Source organism: Rhincodon typus, chromosome 7 (assembly GCF_021869965.1).
Source record: "Rhincodon typus isolate 14 chromosome 7, sRhiTyp1.1, whole genome shotgun sequence".
In the NCBI taxonomy this organism is placed as follows: Eukaryota; Metazoa; Chordata; class Chondrichthyes; order Orectolobiformes; family Rhincodontidae; genus Rhincodon; species Rhincodon typus.
Genome location: NC_063338.1, coordinates 18,404,859 through 18,432,525, shown reverse-complemented (window position 1 = coordinate 18,432,525; position 27,667 = coordinate 18,404,859). Strand labels below are relative to the sequence as shown.

The window sequence follows — 27,667 nt, the reverse complement described above, 5'->3', positions numbered from 1 at the left end:
GTCTTAGGCCCAACTATCTTCAGCTGCTTCATCAATGATCTTCCCTCCATCAATAAGTCAGCAGCGGGGATGTTCACTGATGATGGGACGATGATCACCATTTGCAACTCTTCAAATACTGAAGTAGTCCGTGTCCAAATACAGCAAGACCTAGACGACATCCAGGCTTGGGCTAAACAGTAGCTAGCAACACTCATGCCACATAAATGCCAAGCAATAACCATCTCCAATAAGAGGCAATCCAGCCATCATCCCTTGACTTTAATGCTAAACCATCACTGAATCCCCCACTGTCAAATTCCTACGGGTTAACATTGACCAGAGCTGAACTCGATTAGCCACTTGGCTAGAAGAGCAAGTCAGAGGCTACTGTAGCTCACATCCTTCAGCACAAGTGAAGAGAATGATACAACACTCCCTATTTGTCTGGATGAGTGCAGCTCTAAAAATACTCAAGAAGTGGGCAGCACAATGGCTCAGTGGTTAGCACTGCTGCCACAACACCAGGGACTCAGGTTCGATTCCACCCTCAGGCGACTGTCTGTGTGGAGTTTGCATGTTCTCCCCGTGTCTGCATGGGTTTCCTCTGGATGCTCTGGTTTCCTCCCACAGTCCAAAGATTTGCAAGTTAGGTAGATTGGCCATGCTAAATTACTCATAGTGTTCAGGAATACATTTTATATATTCATTTGTGGGATGTGGCAATCACTAGCAAGGCCAGAATTGATTGCCTATACATAATTGCCCTTGACAAGGCGGTGTTAAGTCACTTTCATGAACCACGTTCAGTCCTTGTCATGTAGGTACACAACAGCGATGTTAGGAAAGGAGTTCCAGGATATTGACTCCACAACAGTAAAGAAGGATAGTATATTCCTGAGTCAGATTGGTGTAAGACTAGAAAAGGAACTTGAAGGTGATGGTAGTGTTCTTGAAGGTGGTAGATTTTGCAGATTTGGAAGGTATTGATATAGGAACCTTGTCCATGTTGCTGCAGTATCTTGTGGATCTCCTATGTTACAGTTAGTGCCCACTTAAGAAAACACTGAATGTTCAGTGTCGTAGATAGGCTGCCACTGAAGTGCACTGCTTTGTCCTGAATCCTCTCAAACCTCTTGAGTGTTTAAGGAGCTGACCCTCCAGTTAAGTCAGTGGTATCTCATTATAATTTAGACTTGTACCTTGTAAATTTGTAAATGGCAGACAGGATTTGTGGATTCAGGCGGTGAGTTACTGCCGCAGACTTCCTAGCCTCTGACCTGTTCTTTGAACCATAATATTCATGTAAGTGACCTGGTTAAGTTTCTGATCAATTGTAGCAGTTTGATTTTTTTTTTATTTTTGGAGACGCTCATTACTCAGTATTTTCATAATGCAAAAGTACTTGTCAGTTATTAGATCAAACCTGAATATTGTCTACATCTTGCTACATGCAAGCAAAGGCTACTTCACAATCTCAGAAACTGTGAATGGGACTCAACACTGCATCAAAAACAAAGGTACCCAATTCTAACTTTATTATTGAGGAAAGGTCATCAGTAAAAAGCAGGAAATGGATGGACCAGTGACATCACTCTGAGGAACTCTGACAGTGATGTGCTGGGACATCCACAGCCATAACCATTTTCATTTAGACTGTGTAATTTGAAGAATTATGTACTGTATCACCCGTGATGTTCAAAATTTGTGTATGTTATCATCTTTAACATTACTCAGATCCTTGCTTATGCTAGTAGAGTTTTTCCTCTAAAATTAAGTATGGTACCTTGAGACTAATGTTGTGCATTTTGTTGATACCAGCTGAATGGTCGCAGAAGGTACCAGAAGAATCTTTTGCAGTTGGATTCTGCAGGGATTTCAGATTGTGTTTGTATGGAGAAATAGTATTCCTTTCAAATTAGGTCTCTTGTGGCATCTTGTTTTCTGTTGCATGCCCATGAGAGATACCTAGCCAGGACGTCTGTCTGTAAGCAGATTCGTAGGAACACTGCATTTCTAGTGACGTGTCAGCACCCAAAAGCTTATGCATGTAGCCAATAAGGAAAGTACACGGTATCGTACTGTATTTAAATTCCACAAGGGGTTAACCCAGTCTAAATGTGCCGAAGCATGGAAATACAACTGCATGTAAACATTTGGGACATCAATACTAACTTGACAGAGAGGTAGTGCTTCCTGGTTACCTGAAAGGACTCTGGTTAACTTTACTGAGACCTAGATGGTTACCTTAACTAATAGGGGACTTCTGATATGTTTGTAACATTTTTAGCAAATTCTGTGTTTAGCAGAATTGACACCAGCTGAATTCTCTAGATTAGACTTGCTGGTGGAGAAGCCTATGCTTATGATGTAGTTGAAAAAGTTAAAATTAACTTTATTCCATAGGATTCACTAGAGTCAGGTAATGGTCTTAACCATTGGGGGTTATCCTGTACCAGTGATAACGTCTAGGAGGAAAGAACTCTCATGGCTGCTTTGTTGGTGATGTCATTAATTTGTACAGAAAACAAAACTGTCTCTTAATAGAAGTCTTGAAGCTTTGATAGGTCTGTCAAGTCCTTTTCCTGAGGTACAAAGAAATAAAAAAGGAGCTTTTGTGAGAGTAAGAGGGAACAGGATAGAATTTCAGAATGCCAAAGAAAGGAAAGAAATGCATGTTTAAATTACAAGAGACTGTTGTTCTTGCAGGTCAAGACTATTTAATGCAGAGAATATTATTTTGCTACTGCTAGTCACTTCATTTTAGGAAAAGTAAGAAAGAACATCAAAGGCTTTTAGATGGACTACTTTCTCAATTAACATAGTGATAACAAATTTGAAATTGTTGAAATGGATCTTCTAAAGTTTTATTATTTTTGATTTAATTAGCTGACAGTACATTATAACTTTGACTTAATATTTCCAATGTTTTGGAATTCAGTTACTGTTAAACTCTTAGATGGTGCAAAAAGCTCCAAATCTGCGTGTTACTATATGGAGGGTGCATGGAGAAACTATCACCATATGTCTTGCCTTATAGCGTTGCACTCCTTTTTGTATTACAATTTATAGATTAAAAATGACTCTAGAAATCTCCGAATAGTTTTTATTCAAAGGGCTGTTGAAAATGAATATTTATCAATGAGTTTGAAAATGGAGGGAATTAATGTGCATGTTTCATTTTGATAATCTAAAATGTTGGTGTTCTTCAACACAGCTGAGGTATCCTACTTACAATAAACTTCCCTCAGTTCACGTCTGAGTTTTAAGGGTGTAAGATCTTGGTTATTATCTTGAGTAGTAACACTTCAGTATAGTTCTTACTTAATTGTTTCTAAATGTTGGTTAAGGTAAGACCTTTCTTTAAACTGCAACTAGCTAAACCATGACTTCAACCCTGGAATGGAAAGGTCTGTTTTATCTCTGATGAGCAGCACTGTTCAGCTAGATTACAAATTGCTCCATGCACAGTTCAAAGCATGCAGGAGACGACCATTAATCTGTCTACTTCAAAGGCTCAGCAGGTGTTTTCTTTAGGTTCTCAGCACAGATCGACAGGCAACGTTTGAAGCATTTAAAGTGAAGACAGATTTTTTTTATATAAAATGTACATTTACCTTGAATTGGATTATGAAGAGGAAAGCAATTGGGTTTGTATACTTAAGCCATTTAAGAATTAATATGGTGCAAAGAATGAATTGATGGTGTGCTTTAAAAATATAGATTTAAAATTTTCTAATTAGGACTGTGACTGAGGAACTGCCTCAGGATTACATCACAGGCAGGTCCTTACAGTCAAGAACCTTAATGAGGGAAGGTAAACACTAAATTGATAATTTTCAATTTCAAAATTTTGCTGGCTCTTGAAAGTTGTTTATTAAAGCTGCAAAGAAGATATATGACTTGAAGGGCTGAATGTCCATTGTTGTGTTCCTTGAGCATGAAGTTTCAGATACAGATTTACACAGATCACTTGTCTTGGTTATGTTCCTGCTTTTATTAAATTTTATTCAAAGTTTTGTTCAGGCTTCCCATCAAATATTGTTTTTTTTAACCTGCCAGCATTGCTTCATATTGTCTCAATCCTGCCCCCTACAGGAGAATTCAAATGTAATGTAAGGTTGATTCATCTTCATCCACATTCTAAGTATAGGAATACTAACAGTACACAAACAAATCTGACAGAATACGCACAGAAGTACAATTCCACATTAACTGCTTATAAATAATAATTGAATTACTTGTGGATTTCTGCATTTGGAATTCTCGGTATTGATGGATCAGCATCATGGTATAGATCTAACAAAAATAAATTCAGCAAACACATATCTACATTGCACACATATCCATCAGCATTCTAAACAGATTATTTTAATATTTCACTTATATTTTAATGAAATTTCCCATCACTCTTCGTCAGCAGATACCTAGTATCATGTGTAGCTTCAATGTGATCCCTTCTCGACCTATCATGACAAAATATTATTTCATCAGTACAATCCATGTTTAATGTCTCACCTAGATGGCTGTGTGAAACATTGAATAGTTTGACAACAATGTGCTTTGAGTGTTGTTTCATGGAAGCAGTGAGGGGGTAGGAATCTGATGAGTCTGAATTTGTCCTCACACAAAATAGCAGTTTCCAAAAGGGTCACTCAGTGTGAGAGTGAGAATCATGGCACTTTATCCCTCAGACATTGTGGCTGGTGTAGTGAATTACTGTGCCAACTGAAAGCAACTATTTCAGTATGGACCAAAGGTTGAACTCAGAATCCAGTCTTTATGCATTCCAAGCCATATGATGTCATTCAACCATTAGTATGGTCCATTACATTTATTCACAATTTTTATACTCCACCCTGTTTTCCTTGTGATTTAAAAAAAAATCAAATTGAATGCCTACCCAAATTTGAGAGGACTCCGAAAATATTTATTGACGGGACTGAAGGGTTTGAGTTTTAAAGAGAGGCTGGATAGGCTGGGACTTTTTTCACAGGAGTTTGAGAGGTGACTTTATGTAAGTTTATAAAAATCATGAGAGGCATAGATAAGGTGAATAACAAAAGTCTTTTCCATAGGGTGGGGGTGTTCAAAACTAGGGGGCAAATTTTTAATGTGAGAGGAGAAAGATTTAAAAGGGACCTGAGGGGCAACTTTTTCCACATACAGGGTGGTTCGAATGTGGAATGAAGTGTCAGAGGAAGTAGTAGATGCAGGTACAGTTGCAACATTTAAAAGACATTTGGACAGGTACATGAATAGGAAAGGTTTAGAGGGATATAGGCCATATGCAGGCAAGTGGGGCTGGTTTAGTTTGGGATACTTGGTCAACGTTGGGCTAGTTGGAGCAGAGCGTCAGTTTCTATGAATGTAGCCCAATGACTGTTCTTGATATGAATCTAAATAGTTAATATTGCCAGGCCATTACTTCAAAGTATGGGTCATCACTGCCAAATTCAAACATTCTCCTCATTCGACACCTACTTACCTTGTGTGAAGCAATCGAGCCAGCACGGGGGAGAGAGTGAGCCCAATACAGAGGAGAGTGAGCCAGAGTGGGAGAGAACTACAGAGCAAGCCCAATGCAGAGGAGAGTGAGCAGTGTGGGGGCGGGCTACAATGTGAGCCCAACATGGAAGAGAGTGAGCCCAGACCATGGGAGATTGAGCCCAGCACGGCAGCAATAGAGGCCCCCCAGCATCTGCAGCAGCGGCAAGAGCAGCCAGCTCGATGCCTCCCAGCATCCACGGTGGCGATGAGCACAGGGAGATCAGGCCCAGTGCCGACGATATCGAGCCCAGCACAGAGGAGATCGAATCCTGGTGGGGTGTGCAAGCCAAGCATGGTTAAGCACTTAAGAAGGATTGCAATGTTGTACTTCTAATTTTATTTCTTTATTTTTCTACTTTATACTAAGAAGGATTTTAATGTTGAACTTCTAACTGTATTTGCTTATTTTTCTACTTTGTACCTAAGATTTTGTGCCAGGATTGACAACATTGTACTCCTGTATCCCTGTACTTGAGTACATGTGACAATGAAATCTAGTTCTAAGTTGTTCGACATGCATTCTAGTGAGTGACTGAATAGCAATTAGGCCCAGGCACGTTTTTTTTTTCCCTTACTCTCTGACATAGTGATGATGAAGGCAATTATACTATTCTGTTACTGCTACAACTGAGAACAGCAAATTAAACAGTTATCATGAATCAAAGCAGATACATTCTTAATGTGTGGCTCTGCATCACATTACATGATGTATTTAAACATGGAGACTACATTAGAATGTGTCTCCATGTACATTAACAATGGTGATTCTTCACACGCAAAAGTTCAGTCCAGTTTTTCTGATTTCAGTTGAATTTCGGATGAGTTTGAGAAGGTAGGATGTTCATGGTTGTGAACATATATGATTTTTAAAAAAATTTACAGCAACAGTAAGTTATATCTACGTAGTGAATGTAAGGTAAAGGTAAAGTTACCAAGGTCCCAAAGGACCATAGGGCTGCTTTCTCATTAGAGAGAGATAACTGATAGTGATTTCACCGCACCTCAGGCAAGGTTGAGAAGGTGGGACCTTCAAGGTAGCAAATGTAACATAATGAAGTGTCCCAAGGAATCAGTAGCTAAGGAATGGAGTTTGAGGTAGGTACTGAAGAAAATGGCTTCAGACTTTTCAATGCTTAACTGGAGGACGTTTCTGCTCATCCAATACTGGATTTTGGATTGACAACCAGATAATTTAGCAACAGTGGAGGAATTAAGAGGTAGTGGTGCATTCAGCTGGGTATTGCCAGCGTCCATGTGAAAACTAATGCAGTATCCCAATGTTATCACTGAAGGGCAGCGTATAGATGAGGTGTACATTGGGAATGGGAGCATGGTTAATTGACTTTTCTTTGGCATAAATTGACTCATTGAGATAGCATCAATATTTGTTTCAAAATTTTGGTGTGCTACTTTTCACATTCCTGTCCAAATTTTCATTAACAAGAACAACTCTAGTAATGTGTTGATACCTGTGACAAAAGTAAAGCATTAATCCAGTTTTAGGTTCTAGTTGCTTCGTTAAATCCTGTCACAAAACTGCTAGGCTAGTGTTTTGTGCTCACTGGGGTATTATGGATACTATGGGTACTATGGGGCACTGAATTCAAAAGACTGAGCTTTGTACCTTGGTTCACTTGTCCATTGTTAAATAAATTGTCATGTGAGTCAAAAACAAGGTCCAATTGTGTAATTCTCTTGCACCTTTCAATGGATGGGAGAAGGTGCCATGAAGACCTTGGATAATGCCTGTTCTGCTGTATGTTATCCTGTAATAAAAGCTTACTTAGATACCATGACTAATGAAGACTTCCCCTGGTCATAAGAAAGCATGACTCAATCTATGAGAGTGATTTTAAAAAAAAAAAAAAAATCTGGTAATGAAAGATCCTACTTAATTTATTTGAACATTTAACTGGATTATTTTTCTTTGTGGTACAGCAAGCGCTTCTCCTGGAACAGCAACGTATTCATCAGCTTCGCAATTATCAAGCATCCATGGAAGCTGCAGGGATCCCAATATCATACAGCGGGCACCGTCCACTCTCCCGAGCGCAATCATCACCTGCTTCTGCTACCTTTCCTATCTCTGTTCAAGAACCACCCAGTAAACCTCAGTTCACTACAGGTAAGCAATTTTTAATCCAAAAATCTGAATTCTTGCCAGTGGTGAATTTTACATACCCTGGTCTTTATCATTTCTCATAATACAAAGTTTTTGAATTCTATTTCTAAGTTACTACTAAAGTTTATGCTTGATGTGCGTATTATTTAATAGCAAAATATATGGAATTAAATATATGCCCTTTTTATGCAAAATTACAACTTTGACCTACATATTGTCCAATCGTGACGTCTCTCAACTGTACCTCTCCACCACCACCTTCTTCACTGCCTCTGTGTTATCACATTGCTTGTCCAACTTCAGGTCCCGGACGAGATGATAATCATTGCAGTTAAGTGATTGGATGATCAAAGCCATTATTTTCAACCCTTGCAACAAATTCCATATCCTCCTGTAGTTTCCACCTCAAGCATTGTCTCAGATTGAACCAGACTGCTGTGTATCTGTGGCCTATTCAACCATGAACGGAAGTCTGATTCCATGTGCACCCACAAATACTGTCAACTTATACCTTCTTTACATTATCTGCCTCTGTCTCAAATGAACTATAACTGAAATCTCATCCTATTCTTTATCATACTGAATCAGTAAATGATAAAGTTCTCCCGACCAGCATCCCATTCTCCATCTGTTTCCAATCTTAGACCAAGTCCTGCTCAACAATGAATGCTGCTCTAACTGACTTGCATAAGCTTTCTGATTCCCCATGCCTCCGATTTCAATTTGTTTTATTCTTTGATGGTATGTGGGTGCTGCTGAAATGGTGAGCATTTGTTGTGCATCTTAATTGCTTGCAAGACCATTTCAGGGTAGTTGAGGGTCAGCCACCTCATTGTGGGTCTGGAATCATATGTAGGCCAGACGAGTTAATAATGGCAGATTTCCTTCCCTAAAGAACATTAGAGTCATAGGGTCATTCAGCATGGAAACAGACGCTTCGGTCCAACCAGTCCATGCTGAACATAATCCCAAACTAAGCTACTCCCTCCTGCCTGCTCCTGGCCCATATCTCTCCAAACCTTTCCTATTCATGTACTTAGTTTTTAAATGTTGTAACTGTGCCCACATCCACTGCTTCCTCAGGAAGTTCATTCCACACACAAACTATCTTCTGTATAAAACATTTGCCTCTCATGTCTTTTTGAAATCTCTCCTCTCACCTTAAAAATATGCCCCCTAGTCTTGAAATCCCCCATACTAAGGAAAAGACAGCTACCATTAACCCTATCTATACCCCACATGATTTTATAAACTTCTATAAGGTCATCTCTCAACCTCCTATACTCTAATGAAAAATGTCCTAGCCTATCCAGCCTTTCTTTAATATCAGATGGGTTTTTGCAACAATTGATGATAGTTCATGATCACCAATGTAAAGACTGGCTTTCAATTTCAGATTTATTAGTTGAATTTTAGTTCCTTCAGCTGCCATGGTGGGATTTAAACTCATGACCTCAGAACATTAGCCTGGGCTACTTGCTTAAATTCCTTCTAAGGCCTTTCCTCTCCATATGTCTGGAACATTCCAACTTTGGCATCATACCACTCCCTTTACCCTATCATTCGTAGCTGTGCTTTTAACTGTGTAGGTCTGTCCTGGAAACCTCTCTTTGAAGGGCAAAAGTTTAGACAGCTAATGGCACAATCCCCAACAACGGTGACAGGAGACTACACAAGAGGGAAACTTTCATTAAGAACACATCACGCTTTGGCTGACACATTCATTCAGTTCTGAAGAAATTTAAGTTCTTGGATTAGTGCTGGACAGGACTGCTGCCTCCAGTGCTGTAGAAGAAAGCTATGGCAAATGATTATTTTGAATATAGGCAGAACCATAGAAAGGCCAACAAAGAAAAGGGTTCATGACTACACAGAGCCTTGAAGTTGAAATGCGTGACAAATCTTACATATGTAGTTTTGGTTCTTAGGAAAACATTATTAAAATATGCATACTTAAAGGCCAAAGCTACTACTTCGTGTGCTAAGTAGAGCACCAAAAGGCCAAGTTGCTAAATTTGTCAAATTGAATAGCTTCTTCAGAATGAGGGATATAACAATCCTTGAGTTAAATAATTGAGGATTTCTTGATCACTATGAAATTATATGTTAGTGGGATTCAATGTGTGAGTTTCTCTGACATAATGATTTTTTATGCTTGCAAAGGACCAAGCTTTTACATTTCCAGAGACAAACCAAACTTGATTTCTTCAGAGCTGAAGGAATGTGTTGGCCAAAGCACGATTTACATTTTTAATAAGAGCGTCCCTGAACACACTATCATTCTGACAGCAGCTTCTTGCATATTCTCCAATCACCATCATTAGCAATTGCCCAAACACCTAACCTAGATAGAAATGCTCTTAAAAATCTCAATGTGTTGTTTCCTTGACAGCAGGGAGGACCTGTGAAATGGAAAATCCTTTCTACCTTTACCATGGTCCTTACCATGTCTTGCTCATCAATACTACTAAGACATGTAATGAATGTTCACAATATGTTATTATTATGAAGATGAAACATGAATTTTAAAATGAATATATGGTTTTAAATTTATTTGTATTTCTATATTGTGTTTGTTAAGAAGAATAAAACATGGATTTAGTTCAGTTTTACATTTGAGTTCTGAGTGTGGTGAGGGCTGTGTAGAAATTTGTTTGTATGCATTTAATTGAGGCTTTTAAAATAAAGAACCTTTGAGGGAGTAGCTCAGTGCTTTAGAATAAAGAGAGAAAAAGAATTGAGCTGTTGCCTAGCAACAAGATCCTCTATGACACCCAGAGATGGAGACAGAAACAATTTTCTTTTTAGAATGAAAGACAGAACGGCCCAGAAGTTTAGTGAATGTACAGCGTTCTTTGAGAGACAGAGAGGTCTTTCAAACTGAAAAGGCTTGTAAGATCAGCAGTGCAGTTTAGCAGTCTCCAAAACTGTCAGGGCTGAAGACAAGAAGTCTCAACTGGCTTATTGTCAGTGAAGGATAAGTTCCAGAAATAGAACACTGTGGAAGACTTGTACTAGTAGTTTGTTTAAGGGTCTCAGGAAGAGACATTAACTAAACAAATAGCATCGAGTAAGTGAAGAAATACGTTGAAACAAAATTAATCGCATCTGCATCTACGAACAATGAAGTGGATTTAAAGTGGAAACATGATGGCCCCCTCACTGAGGTTTAGTATCTGTAAGGTTGATAAGAGTAAATGTTTGAAGCTTTATTTCTGACATTTGTAATAAGATCACTTCAAATGATTGTTATATAATAGGTTTTTTTTCTCCTTTGTCTGTAATAAACTTTGATTTTCTTTTGTGAAAAAAACATTGAACATTTTCACAAGTGACTGTCCACCACAGTTAACAAATTGCAAAAAACAAAACTCTGTCGAGCCAGGTTTCACTTTGGGATCTGACTTATCCAGTGTTCCCATTAATTGAGTTCATAACAGAAGACTACTACAATAAATCATTGTGGAGATAGAGTCAGTCTTGTTTTGATCATTTGCCATACTCATCTCCTGGATCTTGAATCCAGTGGTGAAAATTCCTCCAATGCTGAAAAAACACCATCTGCCTGGATAGACCTAGTTCCCTACACTATGTAGAATTGTCCTTGGATTTTCGTGTGCTTTAGACTTTTCTACTGTATCTTCTGGTCCATTCCTGAAGTGGTCATTTCTCTAAGATGATGGTTGAGATTGTAACTCACTCAAAACCCATTACTTACTTCAAGCTAAAATTGTGCATCATATCTCCTTGGCTGTGAGCTGTAATCTTACATCAAAGACCCTCCTTCATTAATTGTTGCAAGTTTCCCCCATGATATAATTCAACTATCATTCCTCATTAAGATGGAAGCTTTGTGTGGTAGAAGTATTGATCTAGTTGCTAGTTTATAGCTAAGTATAATCTACTGAACTTGATATGAACGTAGGATAATATGTGTTTAGCATTGTGGGTGCGTACCTTTTCAACTAAGTTGTCCATGCATTTGAGTTCTTGTGGATGCCCAGTGTTTCTTGTGCAAATCATTTCCTAAATATAAATACAGATTATTATTTATTCACTCTGAACTGGGAATGTTGCAGGGATTCTGCAACAGATTCTGAGAATATTTTTCCAACAATTTAGAAAACATTAGACAGTTTCTCAAGCTTAAATGGCACCAATATCACTGAAATAGTATTTCATATATCAATGTAGTGGATAACCAGAGAAATAACTCAGATTATTCTATGTTAAACTCTGACTAGACTTTTTTATTTACATGAGGGCTATTGGAGTTTATAAACAAACTGGGTGTGACCAGTGTATAAGTCATATGTATGCTTAGATTTAGTATCAACATGTCCTAAGATTCTTCTCACTCTCTGAAGGGATTTTCCACTTCCTGAGGGTTCTTCTGTAGTAAACCAGATAGAATGGCACTTTCTGTAGTTGGCTGCTTGCTTGGTAGTGGATAGACAGTTCTGTCATTAGTAATAGTTCTTCCTTAATTAATGATCATTTACACTTAAAACGAGTGAACCGAAGGAAATATGTTGAGAGTCTGTGAACGTCGTTCTTGAACAAAGCATGTATTTTAACAAATAACAATTTCTTGTTGCAGACCCAAACCCTGTGGTAACTTTTAGTTTCATTTTTAACATATTCATTTGACACTTGTTGTTCGTGTTTCTGGTATATTGTTTCTTGACTGCTTTCTTTTAACTCTTGTAACAGGTCTTGTATATGATACACTGATGCTAAAACATCACTGTACCTGTGGAAATACAAACAGCCATCCAGAACATGCGGGCAGAATCCAGAGTATCTGGTCCCGACTCCAAGAGACAGGCCTACGCAGCAAATGTGAGGTAATTTCCAGAGACAGGAAATACGTCTGTATGAAAACAAACTGTTGTTACCCCTATTGAATAGTACAGGATGGTTATTACACTTAGTAAACAGCTAAGTACAACCTTGAGCAGATGCAGAAGCAAAACTTATGACTAACTTAAATGTTTAGTTTAATACATTTACCGTAGCCAAATTACCTGTGAACTGTTTTAAAGCTTTAAGCAACTTACACAGAGACTTACAACTCACACCGATGCTGACGTCGCTCTGCCCACCACCCACACAGCCAGCAGCTCCAAAGGAGACAGTAGCACCCAACCCTGCCGAGTCTTCACCATCCCCCCAGACCTCCCCTTACTGAGGACGAACGGTCAGTCCTCAGTAAAGGGCTCACCTTTGTCCCCCTCCACCCAAACATCGACGAATACAACTCACGGTTACAGTTTTTCCGCCGCCTCCGCGCTTACTTCTTTAATTGTGAGCCTAACCCTCCCCCTACTGACCCTTTCTCCTGCCTCCAACACACCCCATCCTCCTGGGCACCACCCCAAGGCCTCCTACCCTCCCTCGACCTCTTCATCTCCAACTGCCGTCGCGGCATCGATCGCCTCAACCTCTCCACCCCTCTCACCCACTCCAGGCTCTCTCCCACAGAACATGCAGCCCTCCGCTCCAACCCTAACCTCACCATAAAACCCGCGGACAAGGGAGGAGCAGTTGTAGTATGGCGAATTGACCTTTACATCGCCGAGGCCAGACGCCAGCTCTCTGACACCTCCTCCTACCGCCTCCTTGATCATGACCCCACCCCCGACCACCAAAACATCATCTCCCAAACCATCCACAACCTCATCACTTAAGGTGACCTCCCACCCACAGCCTCCAACCTCATCGAGCCCCAACCCTGCACCGCCCGTTTCTATCTCCTTCCCAAAATCCACAAACCAGACTGCCCTGGACGACCCATTGTCTCTGCCTGCTCCTGCCCCACCGAACTCATCTCCAGTTATCTAGACTCCATTTTCTCCCCCTTGGTCCAGGAACTCCCCACCTACGTCCATGACACCACCCACGCCCTCCACCTCCTCCAAAACTTCCAATTCCCTGGTCCCCAACACCTCATCGTTACCATGCAGATGGCCTAAAGGCCCTCCACTTCTTCCTGTCCTGCAGGCCCGACCAGTCCCCCTCCACTGACACCCTCATCTGCTTAGCTGAACTCGTCCTCACCCTTAACAACTTCTCCTTCAATTCCTCCCACTTCCTACAGACAAAGGGGGTGGCCATAGGTACCCGCATGGGCCCAAGCTATGCCTGCCTCTTTGTAGGATACGTGGAACAATCCCTCTTCCAAAGCTACACTGGCCCTATCCCGTTACACTTCTTCCTCCGTTACATCGATGACTGTATTGGCGCCGCCTCGTGCTCCACAAGGAGCTCGAACAGTTCATCCACTTCACTAACACCTTCCACCCCAACCTTAAGTTCACCTGGACCATCTCTGATACCTCTCTCTCCTTCCTGGACCTCTCTGTCTCCATCTTTGGCATCCACCTGGAAACCGATATCCATTTCAAGCCTACCGACTCCCACAGCTACCTAGAATACACCTCCTCTCACCCACCTTCCTGCAAAAAGGCCATCCCCTATTCCCAATTCCTTTGCCTCTGCCACATCTGCTCCCGAGATGAGGCATTCCACTCCCGGACATCCCAGATGTCCTCGTTTTTCAAGGACCACAACTTCCCCTCCACAATGGTCGAAAACGCCCTCGACCGTGTCTCTCGCATTTCCTGCAACTCATCCCTCACACCTCCTACCCGCAATAACAACCAAAACAGAATCCCCCTCATCCTCACATACCACCCCACCAACCTCCGGATCCAACGCATCATCCTCCGACACTTCCGCCATCTGCAATCTGACCCTGCTACCAAGACATTTTTCCCTCCCCACCCTTATCTGCTTTCCAGAGGGACCAGTCTCTCCGTGACTCCCTCGTCTGCTCCGCACTCCCCACCAGCCCCACCACCCCCGGCACTTTTCCCTGCAACCACAGGAAGTGCCAAACCTGCCCCCACACCACCTCCCTCATCCCCATCCCAGGCCCCAAGAAGACCTTCCACATCAAACAGATGTTCACCTGCACATCTGCTAATGTGGTATACTGTATCCGCTGTTCCCGTTGTGGCCCCCTGTACATCGGGGAAACCAAGCGGAGGCTTGGGGACCGCTTTGTGGAACACCTACACTTGGTTCACAACAAACAACTACACCTCCCAGTTGCGAACCATTTCAACTCCCCCTCCCACTCCTTGGACAATATGACCATCCTGGGCCTCCTGCATTGCCACAATGATGCCACCCGAAGGTTGCAGGAACAGCAACTCATATTTCGCTTGGGAACCCTGCAGCCCAATGGTATCAATGTGAACTTCACAAGCTTCAAAATCTCCCCTACCCCGACCACATCCCAAAACCAGCCCAGCTGGTCCCCGCCTCCCTAACTATTCCTCCCATCTCAAGCCCCACCCCCATCTCCTACCTACTAACCTCATCCCGCCCCCTTGACCTGTCCGTCCTCTCTGGACCGACCTATCCCCTCCCTAACTCCCCACCTACATTCACCTTTACTGGCTCCAACCCCGCCTCTTTGACCTGTCTGTCTCCTCTCCACCTATCTTCTCCTTTATCCATCTTCTATCCGCCTCCCCCTCTCTCCCTATTTATTTCAGAATCCCCTTCCCCTCCCCCATTTCTGAAGAAGGGTGTCAACCCGAAACGTCAGCTTTCCGGCTCCTCTGACGTCTTTAAGTTATTAGCAGCATTAATCCAGCTCTACACCTTGTCATCTCAGATTCTCCAGCATCAGCAGTTCCTACTATCTCTCTTACACGGAGAAAACTTTTGTTAACTCGCCCATTAGATTTGTCTTGGAATAAGTGTATGTTACTGTGGTCTAATTTGGAAGAATATATTTGGTTTGGGTGTCTTGTAGGAAATCTGTTAATGGTAGTTTATGTAAATTTACCTAAGTTTAAGTTTTATTCATAATGCAAAGAAGTTTTTTTCAAAAATGATGGACCAAATGTAGGAATTATAATTTGTCTCATGCTGCTGTTCCATTTCTGTTCACCAAATACTAGAGTATTTTATGCTGAAAAGCACATGGATGCTTAATGGCCTTCTTTGAGCTGCTGAGTTTGTGAAACTGGAGTGATGATTGTTTATTTCATAATTATCAATTTCAAATGTGAATAGTTTTGTTAGGAATTGTCATAGAAATAGACAGCTAGCATCCACCGCCTCTGTATATGGCATTTTAATGTTGACAATTATATGGAACTTAATGTGCTTTATTCCAATTTGTTCTGCTCTTTGTGTGGATTTCTATCACCATTAGGGAGCATTTCAATATGCTTTACGTTACAGAATTGTCAATAATATTAGGGATCAAAATAATTATATACAGACTATACAACTAATAATGTCTTAACAATTTAGTTACTACTTTGACACAGAATTTAGAAATATTGCAAGCTGTAAGGAGGATAGTAAACTTGAAGCTGGTGGAGTAGATAGACATATGGCAAATAAAATTTAATGTAGAAAATATTTTATGTATTAGGAAGAAAGAGGATAGGCAATTGATATTAAAGGATACAATTCCAAAGGGGGAACAGGAGCAGAGAGACCTGGAAATATTTGACAGTACAAATTATCAGAAATAGGAGGGCAGGTTAAGACCACGTGGATTCCTAAACTTCATAAATAAGGGCATACAGCTGAAAAGTAGGGATGGCACTGTGAATCTTTATAAAATGCTGGTTTGGCCTCACTTGAAACAGTGTGTCCAGTTCTGGGCACTGCAATTCACTTCAGATAAGATTTGAGAACATTTAGAAAGGGTAACTAGAAAGAAAAAATTCAGGGGGTTGTTCCAGGAACCAGAGATTTGGTTGGCAAAGCTGGGGCAGTTCTTCTTAGAAGATTTGGTAGAAACTGAAGATCATGACGGGTCTGAATAGAGTAGATATTGATATACGTTGTGTTTTTTTAATATGTTAGTCTGTGTGACATACACCAAAAAGAATCAAGCGCTTATTTGGATAGATGTCTTTAAGTTATTAACAGCATTAACTATTTACACAGCTCCAATATCACAGACTTACACATAGTCAGGTTCTGTGCTTACTGATGATATTGCACAGACACATTGCTGATTGACTGAAGAAGCACAAAACTGAGAACAACTGAAGGTGAGGCAGGTCCCTTTTTAGAGAAACATCACATGTTTGATGTCTTGTAACTGTTTTAAAGGTACAAGCCTGTCAGGACTGAAATCTATACCAAAATACAGCATTCTTCCACTTTGCCCATCTCCTACTAAAGAATAAGAACTCTTTTCTGATAAACATGTAGAAAAATGTGTATAGATATATTGTCTCTATAACAATCAGATAATGCCTTGTGGATATCCAACACATCCAGAACATGGTCTTTTTTCCCGTTCACACGGTGTTTAGCTTTATTTTGCAGTGTGCTGTTTGTTGTCACAGATGGTATCATTTGTTGCAAATGTGAGGTGGTTGTCTGGCATGATATCTAGTCATTGTCTTCTGTGACTGGTGATTTGTAATATGCAGTTCAAATATGTCATCTATTTCTTCAGAAAACTGGACCTTTGCTCATTACAATGCCATATGACCTGAGTTGGACTCAAAAAAGTCATATCTTTCCATAAACACATGTATTTGTAAGAAAGTCTCAAACTTTTATGCTATGTCCTGGGTCAAGATGGGATAACTCTGCATTCCATTAATAATGCTGTTGTATCATTTTCTTTCTGCGAATTCATCGTGCACATGTGGTTGGATGGTGAGAAGGAAAAACAGTGGGGATCTGTTTTTCCAAAGATGAAAGCTAGTAGTGACAGCAACCTAGTGAAAACTATCTGAAAACCTTGGCTAGTTGGTTAACATAATCATCCATTTTATAGTACGAGCAGCGTGTTCTGCAAGACTGTTAGACTGATGGCCATGAGGAGAAGAGATAATCTGTTGAACATTCCATTCCGAATCATCTTGAATCGGTACACTAGTGTACTGAGGACTGTTGTCAGGCACAATTTGTTGAGGTAAACGGAACATACTGAATATGGCAGTCAACGTGTCATTGACACTTTTAGGGAGATAATGGCATAGTGGTATTGTCACTGGATTGGTAATCCAGAGACCTAGGTAATGTTCAAGAGATCCTGGTTTGAACCCCACTATGGCTGATGCTGAAATTTGAATTCATTAAAGATCTAGAATTAAAAGTCTACTGATAACCATGAAACCATTGTTAACTTTCACAAAAACACATCTGATTCACTCCTGCCCTTGAGGGAAGGAAAACTGCTGACCTTACCTGGTCTGGTCTAGGTGTGACTCCAGACCCAGAGCAATGTGGTTGACTCCTAACTGCCCTCTGAAATAGCTCAGCAGCTGGAAAGTCTCAAAAAGGAATTAAACTGGACAGACCACCTGGAATCAACTACAGCATCAGAAATGACACAGACTAGTCAAGCAATATAGTCATGCTACTGGAATCATATATTATACACAATGTTCCAGACAACATCATTGCTATCAATGGGTATGTCCTGTCCCGCCAGCAGATGTGATGGCACAGTGGTGTACAATTGGGAAGGAGCTGCCTTGGGAATTCTCGGCATCTATTCCAGACCCCATGAGGTCTCATGGCATCAGTCCAACATAGGTAAGGGAACCTCCTGCTGATTACAATGTGCTATGCCCTTTCAGCTGATGAATTAGTAGGAAATACTAAGGATGACAAAGACATATAATCTACTCTGGATGGAGTACCTCAGTGCCCACCACTGAGTGGCTCACCAGCACCAGTACTGCCTGAGCTATTTGACCCCTAAAAGACACAGCTGCTATACCGGATCCACAGCAGGTGGTGAGAGAACCAACCACAGGGACTTTGACCTTACCAATCTGCCTGCTACAAATATGTCTGTCTTTGACAGTATCAGTCAGAGTGACCACTGCACAGTCCTTGTGGAGTCAAAGTCCAGTCTTCACATTGAGGATATCCTTGCATTGTGTTGTGCGACACTATTACGGTGCTAAATGGGATAGACTTTGAACAGATATAGTAACTTGAGACTGGAAATCCATGAGGCACTGTGGGCCATCACGCAGCAGCAGAATTCTACTCCAACACAATCTGTAATGTCATGGCCTGGCTTATCCCCCACTCTACCATTACCATCAAGCCAGGGGATCAACCTTGGTTCAGTTATCAGCACAGGAGGTATGTGCCAGGGGTACCTAAAATGAGGCATCAACCTAGTGAAGCTACAAAGTAGAACAGCGTGCCAAACAGCATAAGCAGCAAGCGATAGACACAGCTGAGTGATTCCACAACCAGCAGATCAGATTTAAGCTCTGCAGTCCTGTTGTGAATGGACAGTTAAGCAACTTGTTAGAGGACAAGTCTTCACAAATGTCCCCATCCTTGGTGATGGGGGACCACAGAATATTGGTGTAAAAGATGCGACTGAAGGACTTTACAAGTGCCGAGTGGATGATCCATCTCGGCGTCCTCCAGAGGTTCCCAAATGCCAGTCTTCAGCCTGTTGGAATCCCTCCATCTGATAACAAGAAACAGTTGAAGGCACAGATACCACAAAGGATATTGACTCTGACAATATTCTGAAGAAGTTCTAAGGCAAGTGCTCCAGAACTTGCTGCTCCCCTAGCCAACCATTGGTAAAGTTATGGAAGGTGTCACCAACAGTGCCATCAAGCAGCACCTGCTCAGTGAAACTCTCAGTATGGTATACCGAGTATGGTATCAAGGAATCCTCGCAAAACTGGAGTCAATTGGAATCAGGGGAGGAAACATTCTGCTGGTTTGAGTCATACCTGGCACAAAGGACAGTGGTTGTGCTTGTTAGAGATTAGTCATCTCAGCTCCAGGACATCCCCGCAAGAGTTCCTCAGAGTAGTGTCCTAGGCCCAACCATCTTCAGCTGCTTCATCAATGATCCACCCTCCATCATTAGGTCTGAAGTGAAGATGTTCACTGATGATTGTACAATGTTCAACACCTTTCTCAACTCCTTAAATATTGAAGCAATACATGTTCAAATGTAGCAAGACTTGGACAGTGTTAATGTTTTGGCCAACAAGTAGCAAGCGATATTTGTGCTACACACGTGCCAAGCAGTGACCATCTTCAATAAGAAGAATCTAACCACTGCGCCCTTGCACCGGTGGTATCTTTGATTTGTCCTACCTATTCTTTTTTCCCAAAAAAATAAGATTCTTTGAGCTGACTGTGTAATAACCATTCTTGTACCTTTATGGAATTATATTAATGAGAAGCTAAACCCCAAGTAAAAGAATCTTAATCCCTAAAGTATTTCAGTCAATTTAGTTTATAAAACAACGTTCTCCCTAAAATGTTTTCATCTTGAACAAGACTTATGATATACATCAGGTGAGACCATCACATGGTTGGTTTAACACTGAAACATATCACTAAATGCAAACATATTGCGGTTTCAAAGATCTGAAGTTCAGCGTGACATTGGCAACATTCCATCTGAACTTCTACCTACAAAAATTTTACACCGGCATGTGACTGCATTGAACAGTAATTCCATATGGAAGAAGTATAAATAGAAACATAACAATGTTGGTCATATTTGGAATATATTATTTCCATGTATCATGTATTGAATTATATGAATATCTATATGGTTAACATAAACCTAAAGAAATGCTGAACATGTTACACCCACTGTTGAATGTACTGGCACATCAGTTAATAGTGAGAACATATTTAAAGTATACCTCAATGCAAACTGCACTGTATTTTTTCACTGGATTTTGTACAAATTACCTTACTATCCTGTTTACCTTACTAAATTCTGTATCAGCCTCCCGTCATTCAGTAATATGAGGGTATTTCCAACTGGTGTAACTCCTGACGAAGAAACTTAGTTTACCAAAGGTTAGACATATTTGTTCATACCTTGAGATCAAATTTGAGAAGAGAAATATTGCTTTTGAGTTAATATTGTTACAATTCCGCACCAGATCTCCAAATTTGAAGTTACGATCTGGCTAAGGACTACTAACATTATTTTTAAGTTGACAAAATGTGAGCTCTCAGGAGCTTAAATAAAGAAAAAAGCCGCAAGATTCCAAAATAAAAATAGAAAATACCGGAGAAATCAACAGGCTGTGGAGAGGGAAAAAGAGTTAATATTTCAATTGGACCTTCTGAGTTTCCCAGTATTTTCTGTTTTTATTTCAGATTTCCAACATCCACTGTATTTTGCTTTCATAAAATGTCAATGTTTTGAACAAACAACAATAAATGTCAGGATACAGAGTTAGAATACAACATTTTCACAACATTCAGAATTAAGGTAAATATGAGTAACAGACAAATCAAGGTTGAACACTCCCACAGAACATAGCAAAATGCAGTCAAGACAAATCCCATGGATTTTTTTCTGGAAAACCCTGAGACATTATTGACACTGTGGGTCATCAAATCTCAAACTTTATCAGGAATTCCAATCTCTTTCCTTTCGAAGATGTAGCTTTGAATTTTTTTCAAAAGCCACTCCATCACTGAATTCCTCAATGACTGCTGACTTCCTAGTTTCTCAATCCTATCTCCTAAAACCACATCCAACTCCCAACTGGATTCACAAGGCTGCACTCCAGCATTTAATTACCAGCACAATTCTTTAGCTGCTTTCTGCAGAATATCCATACTCTCAGACATTTCTTTGCCAACTCCCTGACAGGCAGTTTTCCTTCAGGTCCTCTAAACTGATAAATGCCTTTGGTTTAGCCACCTTCTTTGCCTGTTTCTAAGAGACTGCCTGACTAGCAGCCTGAAGGTAACAACATTTTCAGCAATACAGCTAAAAACAGCAGTACTTCTGCTTGGAGGTGGCCTCTTGTGTTTCTCTGTTAACACCCTGCCTTACTATCTCTCCCCACCCTACCCCACCCTGACTGCCAATAACATTTAAACTGCCCTGAGTGACCCCGGAATTGTTTTGAGTGACCTATTAAAAACCTTGCAACAATCCTATCCCTGTTACTTGGCAGGTCCAAACATACCAAACCCTTAGAACTGAGTGTGCCCTGAATGTTACCATGTTCACAGTATACTGGCTTATTGCATGAATTGTATACAAGAAGAAGTAATGAATTCCATCACAATATACTGATTTCTGTTGATATATCTGAAAGGAGACTACGAGAGCTTTAGCAAAGTCCATATATAGTCTTCACTACACCTTATAGGCATTGTTGCAATGCTTGTGCTGTCTAATTTGTTGCTTTGTAAACCGTTTTGAATAACTTATGGTGAATCTAAAAATAATTCATGCGAATATATTCTGTTTGATATTTGGCACATGTGATGGGAAGATAAAAGATTCATCATTTAAGAATTGCAATTCAGACCAAATTAGTTGACCTCTTGTAGTTACGCCCATACGGCTTCTCTCCTAATTGCCTCTATTGTATTCATATTGCTGTTCACCTCTCTGACCTCCAGAATGCTGCTGTTTTGTTTCACTCTTTCTAATTTCTTCCTAACTTTATTTTGCTTATTCTTTTGATGCTACCATGCTTCCTTTCAGATGTGGGAAGTGAATGGTACAGCAGAGAAATAAACCAGTAATAGCTGCAGGCTGCTTTTGGGGTGAAACTTGCGTGAAAAATAGCCCTCAGCAGAGCCATTTCCAAGTCACATTCTCACTGTTCTCTACAGTTATCCCATCACTTTTACACTAACTCCCTTTCCTAATAGTCTCTCATTCAGTCGTTATATTCTGACCTCTTATTTTGCTATCATTCACTTGGCACATGTATCTCCTCCCTATAACTCTTGTGAAATGCAAGCACACTTGCAGCCTCTTGTCTAAACAGAACGCTGAACATTAATTGGAAATTTATCATCTTGGCCTCCATATTTATTTGAAAAGCTGTCGTGTAGATGTTGATTGAAGCCTGTAAAGAAAAGTGTTGGTAGAGCAGACTGATGACCACGTAGCCACGAAATTAAATACAATAGCCATACTGTAGCATGCATAATTCAGAGGAACAATTCTCAACGAAAACTGAACATTTTAAGAGTTGTTTTTAAATTATGATTAATTAAACTATAGGGATTATTTGCTGCAGACAACTAAATTAATAAATATTTATGAATCGATATGTTGGAATAGCATGAAAATTATTTGTAGAAATTTATTTGGAAGAGGCTGATCAAGTGAAGGAGTGGACCAAGAGGCAGCAGTTAAGATACAGGAGGAATTGGGGATGTTGAGCACTGGAGGAAAATCAAAATGTTTAAAAAAAAAAGTAGTGAGAAAACGTTTTAAAACTTTGCTGGCAGAGGGGGAAAACAAATTAATTGCAAGTGGTGAGGTAACCATGCTCGAACAGCCATGCAAACATCCTGAGATAACAAGGTGTAGAGCATTTTTCTGAAGAAGGATCCAGACCCGAAACGTCAGCTTTCCTGCTCCTCTGATGCTGCTTGGCCTGCTGTGTTCATCCAGCTCTACACCTTGTCATCTCAGATCCTCCAGCATCGGCAGTTCCTGCTATCTCATGAAGACATCCTGACTGGGACCAAGGCTATTGTTATGAAAATCAGAAACCCAATGGAAATAAGTTTTCTTCAATAAATTGGGGTAATGAAAAAGGCCATGCAGCAACTGGCGATTATATTCCTGGCATCATTTGAAGTCAGAGACCATGCATGAGCGACTACGTGCAGAGGTGCAGAGGTGGAGGGGGGGTGGGGGTCACCCCTCTATACAAGAACACACCAGTGGTGGAGTGCACAGTGAAGGGTCCCGTTCGAGAGGCCACAAAATCATTTCAAAACAAAACATTAATTTCCAGTAGGGCATATTCTATTAATAAGGCATGCAACACTCTGAGAAGCAGCAGGTCTCAATCGGGATAATGATAATAGTCAAAATGTTTAAAGTGAATATTTTAATAAAACAACTTTCAGCAAAGGCAGACCATATATCTGTGAGAATGTTACCAATGTGTGTAAATCTGTGACATGAGAAGTGTGGTCTTCCCTTTACATTGAAGATGTAACTGGCGTGATAACAGTTTGCCCCAGAGCGATGGTTCTGATGGACTTGCCTCACATACTAAAATTAATACATGATTAACAAATTACCTTCCTATTTTACATGTATAACTCCCATTCTGTTGAATAACCTCAGCCTTTTAGAAACTGGCACAATTGTTCAGTACAATTCAACCTGGTTAATGTTCCTGTACATGCAGATCTCCTGTGGTATTACTCAAGAAATTATTGGGTTAGAATTCATACCATTTAATACATACTGAATTTTTTTTTTGCTGAGATGAAGCTATAAGCTATATCTCTGAAAGTTTGAAATGGTTAATTGCCCTTGAGATTGAAGATCATACATCCAGAATCAAACGTCTAACTTTTATGTTGTCAGTGTGTGGTTTTCTTTATAGAGCTACAATATAAGCCTTTTGACTGCAATATCAATTAAGCTATTTTTGTCGAGGGTGGGCATTCTCTGCACTTACCTTCTCCATTTCTTAGAAAATAGGAGTACTTAGCTAGAAATAAAATGTAGTTAAGGAAAAGTAAAGTATGAAACGATATTCAAATAATTTGTGCTAATTAATTTGTTCTGTATAAAATAAATGGATTTCTCTCCATAAAGTTCAATTTAAAAGGATCAGGCAGCAGATCAAGATTACCATAGGTTGACTAAGTGTTCAGGTTTAAGGTTGAGATTGCTTCCTGGGTGTTGCAATGTGTCACAGATCAGATAAATGCATACTACAAGTGATTGTATCTAGGCAGATTTGATTGAAGCACGCTGAATTCCAGACTGCCAAATCACCTGTTACTATAACTCCTGTTGTAACAAACCTCTGATCCAAGAGTTTCTTTCTTTTTTTTCATTCTTCCCTTTAGAGAGCCAATCATAAATAAATGTCACCAGCATTGCTATATAGTACGGAAATCTCAGTATTGTAATCCAAAATGTATTTATTGGCTTAAAGTTGATTGATTTACTGAACTAATGAATGCCTGAGCTGTGGCATGAAATGGTTTTGAATTGTGTAAATATAAATTAGCTTGTTTGTTAGAATTTCTTATCCAAGCATAATATTTTTTGAGCAACTAAATTTTATTTCATTACTATTAAACTGTTACAGTCATTACTGTACAAATATGCACATTAGAAATATAAAAAATTCATCTGCTAAGATAACTAGTTGGTTTGAATATGTTTATAATAATTCTGAAAGTGTTAATGTTGGGGACTGCATTAGGCTCCACTAGATCCGATAGTGTGATGCACTCTTAGAAAAGAGGAATCTCAATGTGACATTCCAATGAAGTTAGACATGTCTTGCCTGAGCTTCTGGTACTCTTAGTAATTATACCTAATTAGGCAATATAATTCGAAATGGATGCTATCACACAATAAACTACATCTTGTTGTTAAGGTTCATTAGTGGTTCATCCTTTTAAAAGAGGAGATTGGATGATTGGTGACAGCACTGTAGCCAACCATTAGTTGGTCATAGTTGGTTCTGCATAAAACAGGATACGTTGTATATTACAGTGGAACACCAAATACATTGAACAGAATGCCAAACAGCTTTTCTCTGTTATGCTGATCAAAAAATTTCGCCTACTGGTGGAGTGCAAGATACCGAATCATGCGTAACTTAAACCAAGTTGAATTAACAAACAATTATAACTAATGAAAATGCATTGAAAATCTGTTTTCTCTAAAAGTCATAGAGGAACTGAATTAAATAAATTCTTGAGAGTATAAAACTTAAACAATATTAAAAGGAGATTCAAGCTGAAGGTCTTAGTCTTGCACTCATCACATGTATGAGGCACTTGTGGTATGCATTTATCTGATCTCTGACACATTGCAACACCCAGGAAGCATGTACAACCTTAAACCTGAACACTTAGTCAACCTCGGAAAAAAGAAGACGCACCATTTTATACAGCATGAGAAAAGGGTGCTGATTGGTTGGGCCACAACTGGGATGGAGGGGGCAACAAGAACAGTTAACTGTCAATCTTGATTCTCAGACCAGGCAGATGGATTTTGATTGGTCAGAGCATTGCCACGGGAATGCAACAAGAGTTTGATTTTTTTTTGCAAAACAATGTATGTATAAATTCCCTTTTACATGAAACAGGATCTTGGGTATTTATCTAGCTAGTAGCACACACAAATGCATTACCCTACGAGCCCAACGATGATCCTAAATTAGTTTCTGGTGTAACTTTGAGCATAGTATGGATTATTTAATAATTTTTTCCAATAGCAGAGTCACATCTAATGAAAGAGTTTGAACTCAGTGAAAACCTCTTCCTGTTTAATGCGGGGTAAGGGCACCACAACATTGAACTCATTGTACAAGTACAAATTAAAATAAAACAAAGAACTGCAGATGCTGGAGATTTGAAACAACCAAAAACAGAAATTGCTGGAGAGTCTCAGCAGGTATGGCAGCTTTTGTGGAGAGAAAACAGAGTTATCTTTTCAAGTCCTGAGTCCTGTTCTGAGGAAGGCTCATTGGACTCCAAACGTTGACCCTTCAAAGATGCTACCAGACCTGCTGAGTTTCTCCAGCACTTTATTGTTGTTTAAAAGAACAAACTCATTTTCCGAGAGAACATGTTCAGAGAGATTTATGACATGTTTACAAAGGTCCTCAACTGTGCTACCAAACCATTTCTGTTTAATTTATAGTGCAGGTGTGTTTTAAGTGAATATTGTTTATGGTTTATTGTTTATAGAACTGAATTAGTATGAGTTGTGCAATCTTGTGTAATAGGTGAAAAGTTGTGTTTTATGACTTATGTCCATGTTGTGATATTTGTTACAGAAGATTCTTATACGTTTGGTCTTGCACTTATTTAAGCACTTTGTCCTAAATAAATTCCACTCTGCATATTTAAACAGAACTGCATAGGCCCCCTGCTGTTTGCACTTCTGGTAACAGCAAGATTTGTTTCATAGCCAGCAGGGGGCAGCAGCATTGTTAATTGATGAGCTATCTTTTTTAATATGTGAGGGTATTTTTTTTTTATTTAAAAAAGTGTACATTTCCTGTTCTGAATTCCTGCAATGATTGTTACCTGTTTGCAAAGCTAAAATACATTTAAAAGCAGAAATAGTTCACTTATGATGTTTATTACTTTGGAATTTAGGAGATCCATACTGCTTTAAAATATTATAAATAACTGACTAATGCCAAATATGTTTTTTTTCCAGAAAAGACCCTCTTAATATGTTCCTGCCCTATAACACATTTATTAACTTTACCACAAATATGTGCAGTGTTATTGCTTCCATTTGTCCAATTACACATTTCTGGCATGCTTTATTTAATTGTTTGGAACCATATCAATCAGGTTTGGGAATGTTGTCAACAGTATAGCAGTATATTTTATAACTTAAAATACTGTTAAAATCACGTGTATGTAGCCCAGCTTTGCCTTGATAACGTTCAGTATAATTGTACAGTGTATCTGTCACCCAATTAAAAATTGCTGCGGCAAACAATATGTAGGAGTTCAATGTAGTGGTGAATATCTTTACTTCCTGTGTGACACCATCATTTCCGGCCTTAAGTGTATGTAAAAGCTATAAATTAAAACTATTATCTCTCATATAATAGTAAATAAATAGTATGTTTATTATAAATTCTGCTGTCCACTTTTAGCAGAAGTGTTAATCCAGTTTTTTTAACAGTCACTTAAAATTGTGGAGAGAGATAATTGCTGTGAGCATCCTAAGCATTCATATAGAAACACAACTCACAGTGGCTTATATGTGCCATAATGGACTCTGTAGTGGTCCTCCCATCTGAGGTACCATTTTTGGGGGCCTTGACACTAACATGTGGATACAACCTTCGCATTAGTAAACCAATTCAGCTATACTTTTATAATGTGGTAGTATCTGAATTGATTGACTAAATGATAGCTTTGCAGTTCACTACTGTTACCTTTGGTTTTATGTAACATATCAAGCTTTAATTATCTTCATTATTGTCATTCTTTTTTTTGCTTCTCCCCCAGTAG

The 27,667-nt window shown here is 39.7% G+C and overlaps 1 protein-coding gene across 8 annotated transcripts in view; it reads left to right on the top strand.

Moving 5' to 3' along the window:
- hdac4 (histone deacetylase 4) overlaps positions 1-27,667 on the top strand; it is a 461,100-nt gene that overhangs the window by 371,809 nt on the left and 61,624 nt on the right. For all 8 annotated transcript variants that reach the window (XM_048598645.1, XM_048598640.1, XM_048598638.1 and 5 more), the window contains 2 exons: positions 7,468-7,654; positions 12,365-12,498. In XM_048598645.1, coding sequence (XP_048454602.1) covers positions 7,468-7,654; positions 12,365-12,498 — 321 coding nt within the window. The remainder of the gene's footprint in view (positions 1-7,467; positions 7,655-12,364; positions 12,499-27,667) is intronic.